Genomic DNA, 18,509 nt, shown 5'->3' on the forward strand with positions numbered 1-18,509 from the left:
AGACAGAGAGGAAAATCTTCCATCCGATGATTCACTCCCCAAGTGACTGCAGCAGCTGGAACCGAGCCAGTTCAAAGCCAGGAGCCAGGAGCTCTTCCGGGTCTCCCATGCGGGTGCAAGGTCCCAAAGCTTTGGGTCGTGCTTCACTGCTTTCCCAGGCCACACGCAGAGAGGAAGCTGGATGGGAAGTGGGGCTGCCAGGATTAGAACTGACGCCCATATGGGATCCTGGTGCGTGCAAGGCGAGGACTTTAACCACTACACTATCGTGCCAGCCCAATAATAAATTCTTTAACCAACCTGAGAGGCACCTATTCATAAAGGATTATAGTTAGCATGTATAGAATTTTATAGATACTGTACCTTATAGGCCTCTGTACCTTATAGGCCTCTGGTAACATGTACTGATCCTCCGTTTATTTTTTCTATTTTTCTGATTGTTGCTGCATTTCATTTCAGATGACAGTATGGATCCTTTCTGGCCAGCACTACACTGCTTCATGGTGATTCTGGATCGCCTTGGGTCCAAGGTCTGGGGTCAACTTATTGATCCTATTGAGGCCTTTCAAACCATTATCAACAATGTGAGCTACAACAGAGAGATCCAAAACATTCGGAGCAGTTCTGTAAGGTCAGTTAAGTGCTTAGCAGAAGTTATGAACCTCTCTGTCAGGTTAAAGACTGACAACTGACTTAACAAGAGGGGGTTTCCGTTCTTTTCTTTCATTGCAGTAATTTCTGTTTGTTTTTGATGTTTGAAGGACCAAGTTAGAGCCGGAGTCATATTTGGATGATATGGTGACTTGTAGCCAGATTGTATACAGTTACAATCCTGAAAAGACCAAAAAGGTATAGAACATTCTATGAATTTAGATGACCCTGTATTGGTTTTATGTGTGGAGTGTTTCACATGACTAGTTAGAATTGCTGCTTTTATGATATGTAGCTTTTCTTAACTGCTACAAAAAGGCCTTCTGATGATCCAGGCTGCATTGTGTATGGGAGGGGGAGTGGGTTCTATACTGTGCACACTTGGGAACTTAGATTTTACTTGAGTTTATGGGTTAAGGGAGAGATAAGTAGAATTACTAGAAATCAAAGCCAGCTCATGAAAGAAGGCTGCAGAGTATGTGAATAGGATATATGTTTGTCTTTTCATGAGACTTTAGCATCAATGCATACATATATATATCTAACTAAGACAAAAAACTTCGAGAAATACATTTTCTTTCTTACATCTTGGGGGTAAAACCCATTATGAACAGTTGCTTGTTTACCTAAATTTCAGTATTTGTTCCGTTTTAGGATGCAGGGTGGAGATCAGCCATTTGCCCAGATTATTGTCCTAACATGTATGAAGAAATGGAAACATTGGCCAATGTACTTCAGTCAGATATTGGTCAAGACATGCGTGTTCATAACAGTACCTTCCTGTGGTTCATCCCTTTTGTTCAATCCCTCATGGATCTCAAAGATTTGGGTGTGGCTTACATCGTAGAGGTTATCCACCATCTGCACTCCGAAGTGAAAGATGTCCTCAATCAAACAGATGCAGTGTGTGACAAAGTCACTGAATTTTTTCTTTTGATTTTGGTGTCAGTGATTGAACTGCATAAAAATAAAAAATGTTTGCATTTGCTCTGGGTGAGCTCACAGCAGTGGGTAGAAGCGGTGGTGAAGTGTGCCAAGCTCCCTACCACTGCGTTTGCACGGAGTTCTGAGAGGTCGTCTGGAGTGAACGTGTTCTCATCACCGGCCAACTCTGTCCAGCTTGCTTCTGTGCATTTGATTCTGAGTCTGCTGAAAGAAGGTTACCAGCTGGGGCAGCAGACCCTTTGTAAGCAGTACCAGGACAAGCTGAATGGGTTCATTCGTCAGAAAAATTTATCTCTAGGTTGTCAACTGACTAGTCAAGAAACACACGAATTACAAACTTGTTTAAAACAAATTATTAGAAATATAAAATTCAAAGTACCTCAGTGTAACACTTCTGTGGATCCGACTCCTACCTGTAAAATTCCTTCTATATCTTGTAAAGAAGAAAGTGACCCCATGGAGAAGAAATGTAAGAAAGAGACACGTTGTCTAGATAATTCCAGCCCCACAGTTTCTAAAGAACAAATGAAAGCTGACGGACATCACATGCAAGAGAATGTATTGATCCAAGCAAGTAGCACTGTAGAAGATAATGAGGAAAATTATATGACGGATTTGAAACAAGGAGATGATCTGTCGGTTCAGTCGTGCTTAAAGCAAAATAGTAGAAGTCATTTTACTGAAAGAGCTCGTAGTCAAACCAAAACGAGCACAGGGGGGCAGAAGTCAGCAGAAGAGACCTGTTCATGCAACCTGCAGAAGTGTAGTTCAAGAAATGGTTCTGAAAGGGGGTGTGATGTAGGAGTCATAGCATCCGCGCCTTCTGTAACTGATCCTGGCTCTGGCTCGCTGGGAAAAGTGTCCCCATCTCCGTTAAAGGGTGACGGTAAGATCTCCAAACCAAAAACGAAGGCACAGAAAGACGAGATCTGTGCAAAGTTGTCAGACGTCCTGAAGAAGCAGAGCCGGAGAGCAGCTTCCGTCGGTGATGCTGTCAGCGTCGAGGAGCAGGTGGCTGTGGCTGACGCGAAGAGCTTACGTTCAAGGAAGGATGCAGCCGATCAGAGCAGGGCCGGCTTTTGGCAAAATCTGTCTTTAGTCCCCAGTGGTTTTCTGAATTGTGAAAAAAGAGAACTGGAAAATGAAGAGTTAGACAGCTATACTTCCCATGGAAACAAGTGTGAAAATCAGGAAAGCCCTGTTGGTAAGAATCTGGGCTGCTGTGCAGAATTGAGGCCTACCTCAGTGAATAAGACATCTCCCTTTAGAAATTGTGTGACTGTACGTGAATCAGGAGACAAGGACATGAACAAGAGTGCAGATGTGCTTTTGTGTAACCTGGCAGGAGACCAGGGCCCTGGCTTCAGTCCTAAATCGGACATCTTAACAGATTCTCAGGTAGACCGAGACCTCCACAAATTATCCTTAATAGCTCAAGCTAGTGTTATTAAATTTCCATCAGATTCAACTCAGAGAAGCTCATCCCCGCTACAGAGGAAAGTAAAAGATGACAAAAGACGTTTTAAAGCCGACCAGGATAATGCTGGGGACCACAGCTGCGGTCAGGTTATTATAATTTCAGATTCTGATGATGAGGAAGAAGAAAGGCTTCTGGATTTTGAGAAACACAAGAAACAGGACAAAAAATGCATTAAAGTCTGTCCAGAGCAGAGTGCTTCGGTAGTTTCTGGGGAAGAAAAGCTCCCAAAGGGAGAAATGGTGAGGTCCCTCTTGGAGGCTGAGGGCAGTGAGTCTCAGTTGTTTGAGTTTGAAAGTGAATCTGAGGTATACTCTGCTTGGCAAGAAACGAAACCGGAGAAGATTCCAGTTGAACAATCGTTTAGGGTGATGCGTGCATTCAGTGTCACACGTGCTTGGGACATTGCAAACAGTGGTTCTAAAGTGTGCCCTGGGAAGGGGGCCAAGGGCATGGAAGGGCACACGGAGACACAGAAGAGGGATGTTACTGGCGAGGAGTGTCGTGAAGTTGACATCAAACCTAAGAGAAAACGACTTGAAAAGCCTGTGGCCAAAGAGCCTGTGAGGCCTTCATCTTCTACCGGAAATGAAGAGCAGGCTGAGGAAGGGAGGCATCACTCTGGAAACCATCTTGAGTCTGCAGATGAAAGAACGGTGACTCCCGACTCCAGTGCTGACAGAGCCACTGTGGCTTTGCCCAGGAAACCTCCCTGCAAGCTTCGTACCTGCCGGAGAGGCCCCAGGAAGACGCCTGCAGAAGCCAGGAAAGGGCAGAACAGAAGTCTCAGCTACCTGAGTTGTAGAACAACTCCTGCAGTAGTACCGCCTAAGAAATTTCGCCAGTGTCCTGAGCCAACTTCTACAGTTGAGAGACTTGGTCTGAAAAAGGCTCCTCGAAGAGCTTTTGAACTATCCCAGAGATCTTTAGATTCTTTAGTTCAGTTACGTGACCATGGCAAAACTGTTGGAGTGGTTGAAACACGGAAGAAGAGTAAATTGATCGCTCCTCAGACTCTGTCTGTAAGAAATAATAAGAAACTGCTGGTATGTCAAGATGTCCGTTTGCGTAGGCAGGTGAGACCCAAATCCCAGCAGAACGTACAGGGATTCTGTGATGGTCACACTGGAGATGCTGCAGGTGCTGAACCACACACAGCCCAGGTTGGTGAAGCATCTGTGCCAGAATGTGATATGTCTGACAATGGAGAGCAGGTGGTAAAATGCACTCCCTCTGAACCAGAAACCCTAAAAGCAAATTCTACTTCTCAGGTCGCTGCTGCTGCTGCTGCTGCTCTGTGGAACCAGTGTGATTTTACAGTGGCAAATGAGAGAGTCCCAGCAGCTGAAGTAGTTGCTTCTACCTCGGAAGAGCCTGTGGGTGGAGCCGACCTGACAGCACGTGGGATGGAGGTGGCAGGTTTGAAGGAGCTAGAGCCGGAGTGCGGCAGTGACGCTGACGAGACTTTATTTTTAACCCAAAATGATCCTGAAGATATGGATCTGTGTTCACAGATGGAGACTTTCGATGATCAACTGATTGAAGTAATTCATGGAGCAGCTGATTCTGGAAGTGAGCTGCAGTCGGAGTCAGGGCATGGCCCAGCGTGCGAGCACCGAGCCTGTGCTGGGACCACGAGCAGCCCTGGCGAGCACTGCGCGAGGCCCGCGGAGGCTGGGGCGGCCGAGGACGGTGTGTTTCGGAAGCCTGCCTTGCCTGCTGCTGCTAAACCTTTGAGACCTTCCACTAGGAAGATTTTTACCTCAAGTAGCACTTCCCGGATTGCTAATCTTTCAAAGTCGTTGGAGAACACTTCTGCCCTTCGGTCATCTCTAAAAAATAAACCAAGTGGGCGACAGTCTCTTCCAAAAGAACCACTTGCAGTTTCTGCGGTCTCGTCAAAGCCGATGGTTGAAATCCAGAGCTTGTGCAATGTTGGCCTTCCTCAGGTTCCAAATAATCCCAGCAGGCAGCGCTGCACACTGCCGTTTGGGGAAAGCAGGTCTCTCCTCACTTCGTCTCCAACAAACACTCTCTTTGCGTCACAGTCTCTCTCTAATGCCTTTGTTAATGAGATCTTAAAGTGGAAATACGAGATGTTTTTGAACTTTGATCAGTGTGGTCCTCCAGCAAGTCTTTGTCAGTCCATCTCCAGACCTGTGCCTGTCAGATTTCAGGACTGTGAAGATTATTTTAACATCTTTTTGCCTTTGATGATACTGAATACTTTTGAAACAGTAAGTATATGAAGTGATGAACCTTCTGGGTTAGGTATTGCTTGGGGTTTTCTGTTAACGTGTGTGCCAGCCACGCTGCTCTAGATGGTGGGGACGCACTGGGTTGGCCCTCGCCTCTTTAGCTCACAGACTCACTGCAGGGTTGTTAGTATACGAAGTTCAGTAATAACAAAGGAAGAAATTTATCAGCAAATAAGTAAGGGTTGGTATCTCAGAGCAGCAGAAGTTTCCATGTTTTTGTTTATGTATTACCGTGTAGGTTCTGACTGCTTTTTCTTGAGATGGTAGCAAAGGGCAAATTACATTGAAGCATGCAAACAAATCCTGAATGTTTCTGTAGGTTTTTTTTTTGGGGGGGGCGGATTAGAGGTTAGTGTCTTCTCAGTGATCCTCCTGGAGTTAGATGTTTGGTTGTTCCCAGGTGTTACTCAACTTCTGGGACTTTCTCTTAGTTGTCATTCATCCACATACTTTTCAGATTCCAAAAATTTTCTGCTTTGTTGCCTCTGTTTTCTTTGTCCTAATGAGTTAATCTTGTTTTGGAAAGTCATTTTGATATTTTCATGGAGTTTGATCTAGTGACAATTTGACCTTATTCAGTCATGTAGTTTACACAGCATTGTTTCGTAGTTTTAGGCTGTACAGGTCAGCAATTATTAGTGGATTTGAGTTATGTTATTTAGTTGATAGTTTTAGTCTTCTTAAAAATAAGCCATTGGCTTCGACATGGATCTCAACTCTAGCCCAGGGGCGTGCTCATTCTGCTGGGAGTCCGCGTCCACTTCTGAAGGCATTGCTGGGATGGACTCGGGTAGATTTGGTTGGTTCTGTTTAGAACATGAAATGTAGTAATTGATTTGCCAGTTACTTCAGGTGGAGTATAGCAATACTTAGGGAATTATGAAAACAGTTTCAACCCTTAGAAACATTGAGTCTTGCATTCTAAAGTGGCTGATGCCAAGGATATCTATTTTTTTTTTAAGATTTATTTTTATTGTAAAGACAAATTTACTGAGAGAGGAGAAATGGAGAGAAAGATCTTTCATCTGCTGGTTCACTCCCCAACTGACTAGAGTGGCTGGAGCTGTCAGCTTATTCCAGGTCTCCCACGTGGGTGCAGGGTCCCAAGGCTTTGGGCCGTCCTCGACTGCTTTCCCAGGCCACAAGCAGGGAGCTGGATGGGAAGTGGAGCGCTGGGAAGTGGAGCGCTGGGAAGTGGAGCGCTGGGACGTGAGCTTGCACCCAGATTAGCCCGTTAGGCCATGGCGCCAGCTGGCACACTGGCCAGTTTGCTGAGGCCCGGGACAGTCGCATCCTCGGCCTTCCTGCCGTTCAGCTCGCCAACGAGCTTGTTGAGCCGGCTGTCATCTGCCTCAGTGCCCACGCTGTCCAGTGTCGTCTTGATGTCCTTGGCGCTGGGCGAAGCATTGCCCCAAGGGTGGCCAGGAGGTAGGAGGCTGCGTAGCATGTGGAGTGGCATCCATGGCAGAAAGAGAATATTTGTTTTTGAACCCTTGCATTTAAACAGAAATGTGAAGTAGATAAATGTGCACTCTTTTAGCAAGGGCCTCCCACCCTTTTCTTTTGTTCTCCAGTACGAGTGGCATTTCCCGTCCAACCTAAAACTTAGATTTGTTGTCTCTGCCCGTTAGCCTCAAATGTGACCTCTGTGTGGAGAATGGCAGCAGGGATTGGCTGGGGAAGGCAGCTGTGATGCTATGGGTCCAGAGAGTTAGCGGGGAGACTCCTCTGCTTCCTGGGCACCTTTCACGTGGTGCTGCGGCGACACAGATGGAGCGGGCTGCTGCTGCAAAGAGGCGCATCAGGAGGGCTGCCTCTGCTAGCGAAGCAAGAGCCAGAAAATGAGTTTTTGGGAGTGGGTAGGATGGTAAGGAAGTGCCAATGCATGCTTGTAAAGAAGCTCAGGGGGAAGAAAGAAGACATACTTAATAAGAAAATCGGAAATTTCCCCTAAATAGAAAAGAACTGGACAGTTGTGGTTGAGAGGGTTTTTCCTGTTGCCAAGGAGCTGTACACAAACACGTGTCCACATAAACATGCTCAGAACTGCTCTGAGTCTACAGAAGATGGGCAACAGGGGGCCAGTTCACAGAAGGAAAATCCTGGTGGAAATGTGCACGGACATTCACTGAAATGAGGAAGAATGTGGGGAGCAGAGGCTTGTCCTCAAGTGGTCTTTCATATTTGTTCTTGGAAAGAGGGAGATGGAGAGAGCTTCGTGCCCTGGTTCACTCCCTAGAAGGCACAATGGCCAGCAACCAGAAACTGTCCGTGTCTCCTGTATGGGTGCGGGGGCTCAAACAGTGGTGCCATGTTCCACTGCTTTTTCCAGGCCATTAATAGGGTGCTGGATCAGAAGTTCAGCCGCCAGGACACAGACTGACAGCCGTGTGGGTTATGGGTGTTATCGGCAGCAGCTTTACCCACTGTGCCACAGTACAGGCCCTGATCTCACGGTCTCATTCTGTGGTTTGCTTCCCAGAGGATTAGGTACCTGTGTCCATTCAGGCCATTGGTTTCTGCCGGATTTTCTGGGACTGTTCATGTCATTGGAGTGGATAAGTAAGCTGTACCTGTTGCATGTGGGGGGATACTATGCAGCAGGCAGTACTGGGCAGCTTTAGAAATACGGAGGAAAAAAATCTCACTGTAGTATAGTACTACTTCTCTAAGTACACACAGAAAACACAGTGAAATACCGCACTGTATAGTGAATGTCCGCTGGAAGCTACACCCGAAGAGTCGGAATTTAGAAGGAGTCACAAGGCCCTCCAGTCTGGAGCTGATCATGAGCTGAAGGTAGCGGTCTGTTCTCGCTGAGGTCTGGAGCAGGAGGGGGAACAGCAAGGCGGTGATGCTGGATGGGTCGAGTGAGTAGGCTCACAGCTCGAATGGAAGCGGTTGGAAGGAACGTTGTGAAAACTTGGGCGCTAGAGTGAGGAGATGATTCAGGAAGTGAGATCTTCAGTGAGTGTGTTGATAAGAAGGAGCTATATAGACAGGAAGAAATTGATGCAAGAAAATTGGTAAGGGTGAAGAAGGGACCCAGAGCACAGATCACTGTTTGTCTTCAGCTCTTGAAGGGAAGAGGAAGGCCGCGCATGGGCGTGTGAGCAGGAGCTGTCCTGTGGCCAGAGGCTGCGGGAACTCCCCGGGAGCAGTTGATGTTTAATCAAGGGTTTTTTTTTTTCCTTAAGATAATTTTCTTGAGAGCCCAGCCATCTGATTATGTTCAAAAATGTTTAGTTTATCCAGAATATTTTTTTACTTGATTTGCGAGACAGAGTGACAGCAGGCAGTGTTTGTGTACTCTTGGCTCTGTGCTGAGCTCGGTGTGCAGTGTGCCGACCAGAGGCCATGGGGGCACTGGGGAGTCAGCAGTTGGAGCAGTGCAATTTTTAATTTGTAGAGTTTTGATGAGCTTAAGTGAAATAACCACATGGAGCTACAGAGTGGACAAGATAGTTCTAGATACTTTCATGAAACTGCCACAAAATAATCATTTGTCACTAAGAGTCTATGTGCTGGATTTTGCTCCTGTTTACTTTGAAAAACATTGTTTCTTTGAAGACATTCTGGTTTGGTCTTGCTTTGTTAATTTGCTCTTTCTGTACAGGTGGCCCAGGAATGGATCAGCTCTCCAAACAAAGAGAACTTCTACCAGTTACATCTGCGGAAATTTCCTGGTGAACAGAAAAAATACAGGGAGTTTGTAGGTGAGTGCTTTTTGTTTTTTAAAAAGACTTATTTATTTTTGTTTTTCTTAAAAGATTTCTTTTTATTGGAGAGGCAGATTTTCAGAGAGAAGAAGAGACAGAGAAAATTCTTTCATCCGCTGGCTCACACGCCAAGTGGCTGCGATGAGCAGAGCTGAGCAGATCCAAAGCCAGGAGCCCAGAGCCTCTTCTGGGTCTCCCATGCAGGTGCAGGGTCCCATGGCCTAGGACCATCCTCGACTTCTTTCCCAGGCCACAAGCAGGGAGCTGGATGGGGAGTGGAATAACTAAAACGCGAACCGGTGCCCATATGGGATTCTGACACATGCAAGGCGAGGGTTTTGCCACTAGGTTCTCGTGCCGGGCGCTCTTCTGTTTCTTAGTTATATTGTTTGTCTTGCTTTGGAGTTACAGGAGTTCCTTATCTCTGGAGGCAGGTTACTTATCAGATTCATAACCTAACAAGTATTTCCTCCTAGTCTGTGGGTTGCCTTTTAATTTTCCTGTCTGAAGAGCAAAAATCTTAATTGTGATGTCATCTAGTTTATTAACATTTTATGTAGCTTATGTTTTTTGTGCCCTAAGCAATGTTTGCCTAACCCTGGCTCACAAAGATACTCTTGGAGTTGTCTTGTAAGCTGAATGGTTTAGTTTTCGTGCTCATTTGGACAGCTGTCCCTCGGTTTGGTCTCTGTGTCTACTCCATGGCTGCTGATGTTGAATGTCTGCTTTTATTGATACTCCTTGAGAAGACTGTTCTTGGATCCAGTACAGTAGCCTAGTGACTAAAATCCTTGCCTTGTACGTACCGGGCTCCCATAGGGCGCCAGTTCGTATCCTGGCTGCTCCACTTCCCATCCAGCTCCCTGCTTGTGGCCTGGGAAAGCAGTGGAGGACGGCCCAAAGCCTTGGGACCCTGCACCTGCGTGGGAGACCCAGAAGAGGCTCCTGGCTCCTGGCTTTGGATCAGCTCAGCTCTGATCATTGCAGGTACTTGGGGAGTGAACCAGTGGATGGAAGATGTTGTTCTCTGTCTCTCCTTCTCTCTGTAAATCTTACTTTCCAATAATAGTAAATAAGTCTTTTAAAAAAATGGAAAGACGGTTCTTTCTGCATTGATTACTTTGGCGCCTTGATTGCAGATGTAATTTTGGACACTTTGTTCTGTTTTCTTTATTTGTATATCTGCCTTCTACCAATACCTCAGTGTCTTCATTAGTGTAACTTTTTAAAGAAAGATTTATTTATCTTTATTGGAAAGGCAGATTTACAGGGAAAGATTTTTCATCTGCTGGTTCACTTCCTAAGTGGCCGCCATGGCCTAAACTGAACCGGTGATTTTTATTGGAAAGGCAGATTTATAGAGACAGTGAGATATAGGTTCCACATGTTCTGGTTCACTCCCCAAATGACCGCAACGTCCAGAACTGAATTGGTCTGAGGCCAGGAGCCAGGAGCCTCTTCCAGGTCTCCCACATGGCTGCAGGGTCCCAAGGCCTCGGCTGCCTTCCCAGGCTACGTACAAGTTGAGAGCTGACTGGGAAGTGGATTTCCTGACACCCAAACTTCTTCCCCATGGGATGCCAGCGTGGCAGGCAGAGGCTCGGCTTTTAAGATTAGTTTATTTGAAAGTCAGATACAGAGACAGAGAAGCAGAGGCAGAAAGCTTTTCCATGTACTAGGTCATTGCCCAGGTGCTCTCAGTGGCCGTCACTGGGCCAACCTGGAGCCAGGGGTTAGGAGCTTTATGAGAGTTTGCCCTATGGAGGGCAGGGGCCCAAATTGCGGGGTCGTCTTCCTCTGTTTTTCATCGGCTGTAGGCATGGAGTAGCCACTTCTGTGCCCATATGGTACACAGGCATTGCAGGAAGAGCCCCAGAAAACATTTCTGAAATTTTAATTTGAGAGCCAAAAAGGCGGGGACAGAGAGAGAATGAGCTTTCATTTCCTGCTTTATCCCCTGTGTGCCCATAGCAGCTTGAGCTGGGCTAGGCCAACACAAGGGGCCAAGAAGTCGACCAGACCTCTCCCGTGTGTGCCAGGGACCCAGCTGCCCCACCAGCTGGTATATTCAAGGGCAGCTGTGATAGTTAGCGGAGCTGGAACACAATCCAGTAGCAGATATGGGACATAGATGTCTTCCAAATGCATGTCCAGATTGTTTTTGATTAAGTCTACATGGTTGCTTTCATAAAATACACTGGACTGTGTACTTGTGAATTTAATGCAGTGGTTTAATTTTTGTGTTAATCTTATTTAAAATAATTTTGTTAGAGTTATAGAAAAACTGGCTTGTTTTTTAGTGTATCTAGAGGAATGTGAACTGGCTAAACAGCTTCACCCAAAGGAAAATGATTTGGTGTTTTTGGTTCCTGAGCAACTAAATGAAGAGACGGAAGATGGAGAGAGAAATTGTGTACAAGATCTCCAGAAATACCATTGTGGTTATGTTCATAAATTTCGTCGCACTTCAGTCAGTAAGTAAATGAAAGACACTAATGAGAGACCTGCTGGGCACAAGCCCAGCCTCTTGTTTCCCCCCCCAAGTTGTGCCTGCTCGGCCCTGCAGATGCGCCTGCGCGGCCCTGCAGATGCTGTACACCACAGGACATATTTTCTGTGTTGATTTTTCATCATGCAGTGTTTGTTTCCTAAACATAATATGGAAAATACTCTATTTTTATTACTTTTAAAAGCTTTGTTTTATAACGTTCTCTTCTGGTATACCACTTCGTTTGTCATAAAACAATTTGCAAACTCCTCTGTTACATCTTGAAATAATTTACAACCTTGGTTTTGTGGCTAATTACTGTGAAGAAGAGCCAAACACTTTAAGGCAGCTTGAGGCGTCTACTGTTCCATAACCTGCATCCATTGTGTTAAGGAGACTTCTCTGCTGGAGGTAGTGCGAGGTTGCCTTGACTTCAGCAGCACCTGTCATACGGGGCAGGGTGATTTACAGGCACTCCCAGCTCCTCAAAAACTAGTCCCGGGATGGTAAGTCATCTTTTCAAGGTTGTCATCAGCATTGTTCGATACGTGCTTCTGAGAGATCTCATCGTGGATCAGTACTGTATGTCTGATGTCTATTTGAGATCTGCTGGAGTTTTTTTTTTTTTTTTAAGATTTATTTATTTTTTTATTGGAAAGGCAGATATGCAGAGGGGAGAGACAGAGAGGAAGATCTTCCGTCCGATGGTTCACTCCCAAAATGGCCACAGTGGCTGGAGCTGAGCCAGTCCAAAGCCAGGAGCCTCTTCTATGTCTCCCACGTGGATGCAGGGTCCTAAAGCATTGGGCCGTCCTTGACAGCTTTCCCAGGCCACAAGCAGGGAGCTGGATGGGAAATGGAGCAGCCGGGATATGAACTGGCGCCCATATGGAATGCTGGCCCATGCAAGACAAGGACTTTAGTAACTAGGCTACTGTCCTGGGCCCAAGATATGTTAGATTTTTGTAACCTGCTTGGCCAACAGTGCATACCTGATTTTCTGTTTGACATCTATTTGACTTCATTTTCCCATCTCCATGAGTAAGGCCTCACTCTTAGTTGCCCAACCCCAAAACCTGGGAAGCATCCATGGTCCTTTTGTTCTCCTATACCTGGGATCGTGGCTGGGAATTTTTTTCTGCCAAGAGCCATTTGAGTATTTACATCATTCACAGGCCATATGAACTAATTAACCTGAATAGTTGCCTACTATAGATGTGTAAAATTCTGTGTCCTGTCTATCATTGCTTTGGCGGGCCAGAGCGAAGGTTCCACTGTATACGGGCATTTCCCACCTCTATTCAACGTCTGGCTGATTAGTAAATCCTGTTGACTTTCTTTGCAGTAGATGTAAAGTCCATTTCTCACCTCTGCTATATCCTAGTCCAAGGCACCGTTCGCTTTTACCTCAGTTCCTTCACACAGCCTCTTTTTGCTTCTGCACTTTTCCTTTGAAGTGTATTCTTTGTTCTGCAGTGAGAGCAGTGCCTTTACCATGTCAGGTAGCCCCTGGGACTCCTCTGCCAGAGCAGTCTGGGGGCGTCCCGCCTGGTGCTGTGTGGTATTCAGCATCATCCCACAGGGCCTGCAAGTACCTTCTACTTTCTCATCTCGCTCTCCTTGCTTTTCCTTCGAGTCATATTGCCACATGCTTGTCTCTGAAATGCTTTTGACACGTGTCTCCGACGTGGTCTTGATGGTTGCTGATCCTCTGCCTGCTCCTTGCTCCTGACAAAGCATAGCTTCTTCCCCTTCCTTCAAGTCCTTCTCAAAGGTTATCTCATCAGGAAGGCCTTTCCTGAGCAGCCTCTTTACATGCTTCTCCCATAACGTCATCACCCTGCTCTGTCTCCCTGCTTCCTCTCCAGCATGCACCACCGCCTGGTGTATGGTCATCTGCTTGCATCATGTAGAAAGTGCGTCTGTGGTGGACAAACAGCTGATTGTCAGGAACCGTTCTGTAACTAGTTCTTAAGCCAGTTACTTACATCACGTATTGAACAGAAGGCAAATTGGAGGATAATGTACCTGACTTTGTTCGTTGGTAACTAAAATTGATTTTTCTCCTTCTCCATAACAGTGCGTAATGGGAAGTCTGAGTGTTCCCTCTCCATCCAGACTCAAGACGATCTGCCAGGCAAATCAAATGAAATTGTGAAATTTAAATGTGTTGTAATCAGTTCTCTGGTGACTACACAGAGGAAGTTGAAGGCCATGTCTCTGCTGAGTGGTCGGAACCAGCTGGCCAGAGCCGTCCTGAAGCCATGCTCCATGGACTTCTGTATGCAAGAGTTACCAACTATGTCATCGGAGAGAATTGTGAGTCATTAGCGTATGATAACCAGTGAAAGAAAAGTTTATTGGGATGGTTTTTTTTTTTTTTTTTTAAAGATGATGTCATGCTTTTGAAGATTTATTTATTTTATTACAGTCAGATATACAGAGAGGAGGAGAGACAGAGAGGAAGATCTTCCATCCAGTGATTCACTCCCCAAGTGAGCCGCAACGGCAGGTGCGCGCCGATCCGAAGCCAGGAACCTGGAACCTCCTCCGGGTCTCCCACGCGGGTGCAGGGTCCCAATGCATTGGGCCGTCCTCCACTGCTTTCCCAGGCCACAAGCAGGGAGCTGGATGGGAAGTGGAGCTGCCGGGATTAGAACCAGCGCCCATATGGATCCCGGGGTGTTCAAGGCGAGGACTTTAGCCGCTAGGCCACCACGCCGCTGGGCCTTGTTTTTTTTTTTTTTTTTTTAATTATTTATTATTTAACTTCATTAATTACATTGTATTATGTGACACAGTTACATAGATACTTGGGTTCTCGCCGGGCCTTGTTTATTGGGATGTTGAAGTGTCATTTTTAGTTGCTGTATGTCTCAACAAAGACATGTTCATGCAGAAGCACAATGGTATTTCACGTTAGTTTTGCGAAGTGTGCCATTAGATTAACAGTAAATACTTGAAGCTGTACGGGAAGAGCAATTTTAAAAGGTTAGATCAGTGTCCTGTTGGAATGTTCTGTAGGTGGTCAGTGTTCGTGAATGAAAGAGACGTGAACCAACTGATGTTGCACATGGAGATGATATGTTGATCTTGTAGCAGCATAGTTTGCAATATAAGAAGTGTGTACATTCTAGGAAATGAGTACAGGGAAATGCAAAAGGAACCTACTGTTTTCCCTCTCTGTTCTGTGCTAGGACTTTGGTGTGCGTTATTTTAGTAATTCTCAACTGTTCAGGAATCTCACGTACAATGAATGGTACAGTGAGGTTAGGAGTGTAGGGACCTAGCTTGCAGGGGAACCTGAAATTTATCCTTAAACCTCATTGTGAAAACAATGCCTTTTCCATCATACTACATTGTGGTAAAGCATCTTGGGATGCTTTTACTGTCTGGAGAAAATTGACTAAAATGGAAAAAAATAAATAAAGTATAGATTAATGTAATTGATTATAAGAATCTCAAAGCAACATGAGTATTTGTAGATACACTGAAGCCGACAGACTGTAGGTAGTAATAATTACCTTTCCAGTAGTGAAAGTTGTTCTTAAAGGTATTTTTATGGTGTTGCCCAGTCATGGTAAATAAACCTTTTGTTTTGTGTCACTGTAGAAGAAGCTCATTGTCACAAATGTGGTTTCTATGTAGATTGATTACTTACGGGATTTCAACGAGGATCAGAAGAAGGCAATAGAGACTGCGCACGCCATGGTCAAACACTTACCGTCAGTCGCCAAAATCTGTTTGATTCATGGACCACCGGGAACAGGAAAGTCAAAAACAATTGTCGGCCTTCTCTATTGCTTGCTGACAGAGGTGGGTGTGGCAAGGAGCTGGATGCTGTGAACTGGTGTGTCGTCTAACTTGGCTTGAGTTAATGACATGTAAATATTAAAGTGCCTGTTCCTTTTGCATCTGTGTGTATTTTGGATATTATGTCTAACTGCAATCAGAGAAAAGGGTGGCAGGGGAAGGGAAAGTTACATAAACTTAAACCATCAGAAAACCCTTCTTGTGTGAAACAAGTCCTACAGACTGAAATGGCTGTCCCCAAGATTTCATAGTAGCTTGCACCGCTGCCAGGAAACCATCCCACATGTGTCGTTTTGTTGATGAATATTGATTAAGCAGGTTTTTGATGAACTCAGTCACAAATCTTGTGCCATATTAACTTTGTTGTATCAATATAAGATAGAGATGCTTTTATTAATTTTGATATCTTTATGGGAAGTTTTGAAAATACATGGAAATAGAGAAAAACTTTGAAATTATGAAATAGAACTCATTGGCATTTGTGTGTGTGTGTGTGGCAAATCGTAGAACCAGAGGAAAGGACACCCTGATGAGAACTTCAACGCCAAAATCAAACAGAACCGTGTCCTTGTGTGTGCACCTTCTAACGCAGCTGTGGATGAGCTCATGAAAAAAATTATCCTCGAATTCAAGGAAAAATGTAAAGACAAGAAGAATCCTTTGGGTATGATACATGGGTTTTTAATTTTGGTTTGGTTTTTGGTGTTTAGTGTGGGCAGTTTTGAATGACAGAGCAGGTATGTCCTGGTAATAGCTTCTCCTTGGAGCTGTGGCCCATGGATGCGTGTCAGCTCACTTCACCTGCCAGTTCTTTTGTTGAGAAATTGTGCCTTGCCAGGTTTCCACGGCGAAACCTGGATGACCCAGTGGACAGTCACAGAGCGGTGAGTGTCCCCTAACCCGCCGTCTGCTTGCGGCCACTTCAGAAAGCTCCGAGACTCAGGTGTGTGAAGTCAGGGGGGCTTTTGGAGGAAGTGACGTGTAAGGTGAGGTGAAACCAGAAGCCCATTTAAGATGTCGCCTGATGTAAGAAATTCAGTTCTTCGTTGTCTCACTGCAGAAAGCTCAAGCTGTGTTTGTGGTCCGGTCCTCTTGTCGTTCCCTGTTGGTGTGTTTCTCCGCTGAACCTCCAGACAGCACGGTGCTGTGGCTGCGAGCCCTGGTCCGGGTCAGCAGCACTGACGCTGCCAGCTCTGCCAGGACCACTTGCTTTCTAACGCACATTAAAATGGAGTATTTTATTGAAATGATAGTTTGCCTAACAGACATATGTTAAGCTCATTAAGGTTTTTAATGTTTCAATTTTTTTTTACGATTTATTTTTAAGAATTACGAAGAGAGATCTCCTTTCTGCTAGTTCATTTTCCTGATGGGCCAGACCCAAACCAGGAGGTTCATGTAGGAGGCTTCCCACGTGTGTGGCAGGGACTCAAGCTCGGGGTCATCCTCTGATTTTTGTCTCAGACCATTAACTGGGAGCTGGATTGGAAGTGGAGCCCCAGGGTCTCTAACTGGCACCTATTTGGGATGCCAGTTTCACAGGTGGCAGCTTAACCTACACTGCCACAACACTGGCCCCAAATTAAAGATTTTTTAGTATCTCTGCATTTTACTCGATGTGAATTACACGTCAGTGCTGATTTAAAGAGAGCCAGACCCTCAGGTGCGTAGACACCAGACACGGCCCACCTAGACAGCACTGCGCCTGTCCGGGAAGCCCTTGCCTTGGAGACCTGATTCCCAACTCACTGTGTCTTGACCCCTGGAAGGTACTCTTGTGCCCCTGTGAGCTCACCCCGCAGCGTGAAGGGTGGAGCGGCCTGCTCTGTTCATTGTGGCTGAGTTCCAGGTCACCATCTGCTTTTCTGATGGCAACAAAAGGGAGGTACACAGTTTTGACACCTTCAAGTAAATGTTGATTAGAGATGACCTTAAATCTGGAAGAATGGGCCAGGCTTGGATCAAAACTGAGCCTCAGGTTCTGTGAGGATTAGCTGTTCACCCGGGACATAGTCTGTGCTACGACACTTGCTGTGTGCCAGCCACTCACTGTTACAGGCAGTGACTAAAAACAGAACCTTATTTTGAAGGGACTTAGCTTTCAGAGGAAGGGGAGAGACAGACCTATATGATGTGTCAGGTTGGGGTAAATGCTACTAAAACTTGACACAATGGCCATAGTTTAGCCTAATGATGCAGAAGATTTTTCAATACTAAAATGTAGTAACCTGAATGAACATGGTGTAACGGACAGGCTAAGTGCTGTTTATAATGGTAACAATTGTTATGCCCAGAATGTCCATTAGCGAGATTGGGCAGTAGCAGTACAATATGGAACATAGATTCAAACACTTGTGCTGAGTGCTCTGTCAAGGATTGAATGGGCAAATAAGATTTTATTTTGGAAATCCAAATATGCATTAATATGTACCAGTGCTTGATAGTCCATTGTTAAAAAGTGCTGCTTTTGTTTGTTTGTTTGTTTGTTTTGTTTTTAGTTCAGTTTATATTTTATTTGAAAGAGCACTGCATTCCTCTTTAACTGGCCCAATGCCTGCAGGAGCCTGGTGAGGCCAGGCTGAAGCCAGGAGCCAGGCATCCTGTGCGTCTCCTGTGTGGCAGACAGTTCAGTCATGGCATGCTGTGTGCCTGACTAGGAACATGGAGCGAAACTGGATGGGAAGTGGAGGCGCTGGGACACCATGCCTGCGGGAGGACATGTCAGGTGGCAGCCTCCTGCACTGTACCACAGCGCCTGCCCGTGTGCTGACGTCGCCAGGCTGTGTTCTACAGAACATACCGCGGCACAGCAGCCTGGGCAAGTGGGGAGTGAAGGGAGCTCGGGGGTGGGTGTTGCAGCAGACTTTTTTTTTTTAAAGATGTATTTACTTTACTCCAAAGTCAGATATACAGAGAGGAGAGGAGGAGAGACAGGAAGATCTTCCATCCGATGATTCACTCCCCAAGTGAGCCGCAACGGCTGGTGCTGCGCTGATCCGAAGCCGGGAACAAGGAACCTCTTCCGGGTCTCCCACACGGGTGCAGGGTCCCAATGCATTGGGCCGTCCCCGACTGCTTTCCCAGGCCACAAGCAGGGAGCTGGATGGGAAGTGGAGCTGCCGGGATTAGAACCAGCGCCCATATGGGCTCCCGGGGCG

The 18,509-nt window shown here is 45.9% G+C and overlaps 1 protein-coding gene across 2 annotated transcripts in view; it reads left to right on the forward strand.

The window, feature by feature from the left end:
* SETX (senataxin) overlaps positions 1–18,509 on the forward strand; it is a 62,424-nt gene that overhangs the window by 19,933 nt on the left and 23,982 nt on the right. For both annotated transcript variants that reach the window (XM_004593468.4, XM_058672959.1), the window contains exons 8-15: positions 460–631; positions 762–849; positions 1,306–5,310; positions 8,948–9,047; positions 11,351–11,524; positions 13,619–13,857; positions 15,187–15,354; positions 15,859–16,015. In XM_004593468.4, coding sequence (XP_004593525.2) covers positions 460–631; positions 762–849; positions 1,306–5,310; positions 8,948–9,047; positions 11,351–11,524; positions 13,619–13,857; positions 15,187–15,354; positions 15,859–16,015 — 5,103 coding nt within the window. The remainder of the gene's footprint in view (positions 1–459; positions 632–761; positions 850–1,305; positions 5,311–8,947; positions 9,048–11,350; positions 11,525–13,618; positions 13,858–15,186; positions 15,355–15,858; positions 16,016–18,509) is intronic.

This window comes from Ochotona princeps, chromosome 14 (genome assembly GCF_030435755.1).
Source record: "Ochotona princeps isolate mOchPri1 chromosome 14, mOchPri1.hap1, whole genome shotgun sequence".
Lineage (NCBI taxonomy): Eukaryota > Metazoa > Chordata > Mammalia > Lagomorpha > Ochotonidae > Ochotona > Ochotona princeps.